The sequence below is a fragment of the Watersipora subatra genome, chromosome 1 (genome assembly GCF_963576615.1).
Source record: "Watersipora subatra chromosome 1, tzWatSuba1.1, whole genome shotgun sequence".
NCBI classification, from domain to species: Eukaryota; Metazoa; Bryozoa; class Gymnolaemata; order Cheilostomatida; family Watersiporidae; genus Watersipora; species Watersipora subatra.
Genome location: NC_088708.1, coordinates 78954774 through 78960773, shown reverse-complemented (window position 1 = coordinate 78960773; position 6000 = coordinate 78954774). Strand labels below are relative to the sequence as shown.

Genomic DNA, 6000 nt, shown 5'->3' with positions numbered 1-6000 from the left:
ATGGAAACAATTTGTGCAAACTAAATTGTGTATTGGGTTTGAGTAGACTTCATTGTGAGACAGCTTTCTCCTGTCGCATGCTATCGAGCTATGGCTCTTGTTCCATGTAACAACATCACTCATTATACCTACCACAATCAATCAGTACATCTCATTTTTAACACTACTAATATGTGTTTAATTTTGTCTTAGAAGTTTTTTAAAATGTTGTTATAATATTTGCCTATCATCAATGATATACAGCCCAAATGATATGGGACTGTATATCATTGCTATCATACATGTACGATGAGGTGTGAGGCGTTGCTTTGGAGTTGCCTGCTACACGCAGGCGTTTGGATTAATCAAATCGAAAATAATATATATTCTAACGACTGTTTTGTCGATATAATATCCGTTTCCGTTTATTGAGCCTGCAACTTTTAGCAATCATTCTAATACTTTAAACGGAGCATTGTGCTACTATTGTCGTTTGTTATACACAGTCTTTACATATTTTATCGCTGTAATATTGTTACAACAGTACGTAAATATTTTGCTACAATATTAGTGAAAAAAATCTAAAACAGCATTCGTTAGCTTTGCATTAACAACTTGTCATTCATTACACTTTTAAATAAGAACACGGTATAAAAAACGCTGCATGATTTCCTTGCTTAATAAATTGTGCTTATTGAAAGAGAAGGCCTTTTAAGGGCTCGTTTAATCACGCTAATGAGCCCAATAAGCAGTAATGCATTTTGGATTATAGAATGTTGGTAGTACCAGTCAACCCTCTTCAGCGACGAGCTCATTACACTAAACAGGAGTTACTTTGATAGTTAAGTCAATGGATAGTTAGTTTTGCTGCCTAAATAGAGCATTACAATATGAAATTACTAATGAAGCATACCTAATTTTAAGTACTGCACTGATTCCTCTATACACGTCTGTGTATATTCTTATTCTATTACAAATCTCCTTTAACGGATTTGTCTATCTGTAATTTATTATTTATCAACACCTAGAGTAGCACTAGACATAATGGTTCTTATTTATCAACACCTAGAGTAATATTAGACATAATGGTTCTTATTTATCAACACCTACAGTAGTACTAGACATAATGATTCTTATTTATCAACACCTAGAGTAGTACTAGACATAATGGTTCTTTAACTTAACTGTAATAAATTGATAGACCTATGCATTTAGACAGCTGTATAGTCAATGGATGCGATGCCCAAAGCATTGAAATAAATTACGAATTACCATGTACAACATCAATTTTCTTTTTCTAAAATTATATATATATTTAGCTACATACAAGCTGATCATCAGCTAGCAATGGCAGTAAATAGCAGCAAAGTAACTGTTTTATTTGAAAGCCGTTGTATTTGTCAATACTACCCTTCCGAAAATCTTACAAGATGAAAGCCTATTCAGGATTAGTTATTCGAGTATAAAGTGAACATATTTTATTGATGTAATTTTATAATTCTTTGCTAGTTGAGTTACTAGCATTATCATATCTTTGATACTGTTAGTAGGTTATTTATAAAATATTTAGTGGCCCAGAGTGCCTGAAATTTAAACCTTAGGTTAGGGTTCAAACCTATAAAAGCCATTTTTGGTGATAGGAATGACATCCAAACTTAAATCACTCTATTTGCCAAACCAGCAATGCAGATTTGTCTGCACATCGATTAGCAATTGTCTAATCTAAATTCTCTTTAGCGAGAAAAGACAACTAGTTTAAATTATATTATACTTGTTTACTTTTTATTCATCTATCGGTTTTTAATTAGTAAGATTTTTGAGCCCGGAAACTATGGTAAAAATTGGTCGGTATGGGTTGCTATCATTAAAGGTTGACTTTCAACAAAATTCACACGACATTTATTTGGTATCAAAAGATTCACCATGTTTTACTCTGCCGTGTTGTAAGAGCAAAGTATGTGAAAATGTGATTACAAGCTTTTAAAAGCTCAAAAACTAACAGTTAATTGCCGCCATCACGAAACCGCCGTAAATCAGAATCAATTTATTTCTCTGACATAGTCAACCCATTTGGTTATTGTTTTGACACGTGATGTTCTCACGTGAATTGGAAGGCCAATAAAAGGCTCAAAATAAAACTTCATGTAGCATTAGTTTATGACAAACACTTCGGGTTTTACTGAAGAGCCCTTACGAAATATAGATGTTCGCTAGTTTACAGTTTTGTTTTGGCTTGGTCCAATTGCCTAGTCCAGTGCTTTTCAACCTTTTTTGAGCCAGGGCACATTTTTACATTTGAAAACTTTTTCGGCACACCAATAACCAAAAATGTTATAAAAATGACACTTTGAACATTATATTTAGTCACAATATAGTTTCTCAATTTATTTATACTCAGTGTGAAACCTGGACCTGTTTAGGCATATTGCAATAAACGATTGTCCGATTTCGACGGACTTTGAGTTTGTGGGTCAATATTAAATGCATTGACCATGCATCAAACACGTGAATAAGACGCACCTAGATCATGGTGTCTGGAGATTGAGCCAACTACATCGAGGACTGGGCATTCAATCAAAACGCTCCTACGGCGTAAGTTCTGTGTTAAAGTTCAGTGCACTACGAGAACATACGTATAAACTTTTGCAGACACGTCGAGCAGGCACGAATCCGAATATGCCAATCGGCAAGTTGTTAAAGGGATATAGACTGACCGACGCTCTTAACAGCTCTGAGGTTAACCAATATCTATCGTTTCAGCTCAGACGCCTGATTAAAACTGGACTGTAATGTCTTCAGCATGTGTGGGCCAATGCTGGCATTAGAATGCTACCAATTAAATTACATTCAACTACTCGACGCTGATTCTAGAGTGATTTTAGAACTACTCGACAGTTCTAGAGAATGACGAGTACTGTTGCAACAGTGATGTATCATTTGATTTTCAACAATAAACATTTTTTTACATGCCAGTAATCACCATGTTATTTTGTATTATATGTCTTGTATTATATTTTTTGTCTTATAATTTAATGTCGGTTGATATTTTATCATTGATTGTTCATTGAATTATCTTATATTATAACTTTATGTTGGATGTTATGTTATCATTCGTTAAATGAAGTTTAACTTACCAAAATCTTGAGCAGCTAGTTGAAAAATAGAATGCCACCCTTTTATTGAACATCACCTCTCATTAAACGCCATCATAAAAGAAGGGTTTAAAAATATAACGCCTAAAATACATCTAAAGGTTTGAGGTAAGTTACCCTTCCAGTCTTTACACCAAGGACACCGGACAATGACATAATATTTACAGATAATGATTGATAAATGTTTTGTGAAAATTAAATTTTTAAAAAGTGACATTGGATAATTTCTCACGGCACACCTGGCAATCTCTCACGGTACATTAGTGTGCCGCGGCACAGTGGTTGAAAATCACTGGCCTAGTCGTAATCTGATCATGTGACCCATACTTCCTGCCAAACAGCATGAATAGTTTCTGCAGCATTTTTCTACTAGCATAGGTGACCAACAGACTCGTCATGTTTATCAGAGGATGATATGCACTCCTTCGAGCTAAGGTAAAAAAATTAACAAATTTTTACGGTAGGTTTTGAGATATCGGTGCTCAAAATGACAGCATTACAATGATGATGAAATAGACGCGTGAGAACAATAGACAGACATGGTTTTATTGAATGCATGAAGTATATTTGTGAAAAGATTTCGACGAATGAGGTTGTATGTAAGTGTAAACCGAAGCCATATTGTTCAACTAGGTCCCGGTTGAGCTGTTTTGGAAAGAGATTCTAATCAACGGCGGTTTTGTGATGGCGTCGATCAACTGTTTGTTTTTTTGAGCTTTTAAGAGCTTGTAATCACATTTCCACATATTTTGCACCTACAACACCGCAGAGTAAGACATGGTGAATCTTTTGATACCAAATAACTGTAATGTGAGTTTTGTTGTGAGTCAACCTTTAACGATTCATCGACTTTAATTTCAAAGCGTTAGTCTAGTGAGTCTTTGTATGGCTGGATTGATCTTCCTTTACCCGTTTTTATTTAAATAAACAGTTAGTTTATTGTGAGATTTTTTATCAAACCTTTAAAAGAAGCCAAAAAAAGTAGCAACCATCTTTTACAAAATTCACATTATGTCAATTTAGGCATGCTTGTGGCTCCACCAACATACACTGATTGTAGTTCACATTTTAGGTAGATTCTGGAAGACAAAATTGCCCATGTTAAAGAACCTGAAATCAAAAATCTTTGGTAAAAAGAATGTAAGTAGTCAAGGTGACATGCCTTCATCAGCTGCCTCTGATGATTCAGACTATGATTCAGACAGAAATTATGATGTTGCAAGACCCAGTGACAAACCTTTCATTTGTGGAGTGGTTGAAGGTGAGGGCTGTCTTTTCATTGCTGTCATCTTAAATTTAAGTTAGAAAGCAGTTGCTGACAAATTTTCTGAATTTTTGGTTTGACACAAATTGCACGGTTACAAGCATGAATTTGGCAAGTGATGAAAGGTACCAATTTAAAAGAAGAGCGAAATAATTCATTATTATTAATCGAGCAATGAGAAACTCTCATTTCACTGATTGAAGGTTTGATGTTCTTCCTTTGAAGGTTTCTATGGGCGCCCGTGGAACACATACCAACGGGTGGAGCTTTTTTATCGGATGAAGAAGTTTGGTATGAACACTTACCTGTATGCCCCCAAAGATGATGTAAAGCACCGCGCTTACTGGAGAGATCTGTACACTGTAGAGGAGGCTGGTCAGTCAATAAACTCTACTTAACCCTATTCTCGGCCATCTTGATAATGCCATTGTATGGTTTTTAGCCTGGGTGGTGTGCAACTCGTGGCATGCCACCTGTGCCATGCAACTCGTGGCATGCAACCCGTAGCGTGCTTTGTGAGTGGCAGCTGACATTTGTACCATATGTCATGACACTAAAGGTAGCCAAAACATGATAGCATGTCTGATGACGATAGCCAAACCACTTAACCACTTCTCCACCACATTGAAGCTGTTGAGCCATGGGTGGCTTTATATTGTAGAAAGCTTGACCGAGCTCATTCAATCAGCCAATGAACATGGGCTAAAGTTTGTCTACGCCATATCTCCTGGCCTTGACATCACTTATTCGAGCAACAAGGACCTAACAATTCTCAGACGTAAACTTGACCAGGTAAGTTGTACCAGATGGCAGTTTCTGTTCTTGACTTAGCAGCTGTAAATTACACTCAAAGAACGGAATTAGCGCGATCCATATTTAGCAGGCATGCTGACATCATGTAGACTCGCGAATAGTGACTTGCCGTTGGAACTAGCACCAGCAGGCTCGTATTCTCTTGGGCGGCTGGCCGGCTGAGCCGCCCCAACTTTTTAAGAATTTTCGGCGGCTAAGTACAGTCAAAGTTGGATAACTTGCCCTTGGATAAAATGTAAAATTTTATCTCGAACACTTGGTTAACTCAGACGGATTTGTTTGGTCCATTCCCACGCAACGATAAATTGCTTTCGATAACTCGACCTCAACATCATTAACTCGAACAGTTATTTACCCAACAGCTACAGAGACGGTTTTTATCGCTGTAGAATATCACTTTATTCCAAGCCATAGAGATAAACATTAACTTTTAGTAGTTCTTAGCCGTCATTATTATCATCATCGGCAAAATACTATTGTTAAAGCACATAAATTACATAATTTTTTTATTATATATTTCAATACATCAGAGTCTTAACTTTCGAATGAGCCTATATTCAATACACAAAGAATACTAGAACTATGAAAAACGGGGTGTCAAAAGTAGGTCCTGCAAAAAAACACTTGGTTCAGGTACTCAAAATGTGCCATCATAATTCTCATTTAGCCTTAGGTCGTCGATCCCTTTCGCTGCCATTGAGGCTGCGTTTTTCTGTGACATTCGGTGCTGTTAAACCCGGAGAGCGCTAATAATAAACTAAGATTCTAGATAATCAACAATGCCCGCGATCG

The 6000-nt window shown here is 36.4% G+C and overlaps 1 protein-coding gene across 2 annotated transcripts in view; it reads left to right on the top strand.

The window, feature by feature from the left end:
- The first annotated feature begins 408 nt into the window (after positions 1–408).
- The window catches only part of LOC137394514 (protein O-GlcNAcase-like), a 29122-nt gene continuing 23530 nt past the window's right edge, over positions 409–6000 (top strand). For both annotated transcript variants that reach the window (XM_068081244.1, XM_068081240.1), the window contains exons 1-4: positions 409–522; positions 4204–4392; positions 4621–4770; positions 5057–5187. In XM_068081244.1, coding sequence (XP_067937345.1) covers positions 4230–4392; positions 4621–4770; positions 5057–5187 — 444 coding nt within the window. In that variant the 5' untranslated portion in view covers positions 409–522; positions 4204–4229. The remainder of the gene's footprint in view (positions 523–4203; positions 4393–4620; positions 4771–5056; positions 5188–6000) is intronic.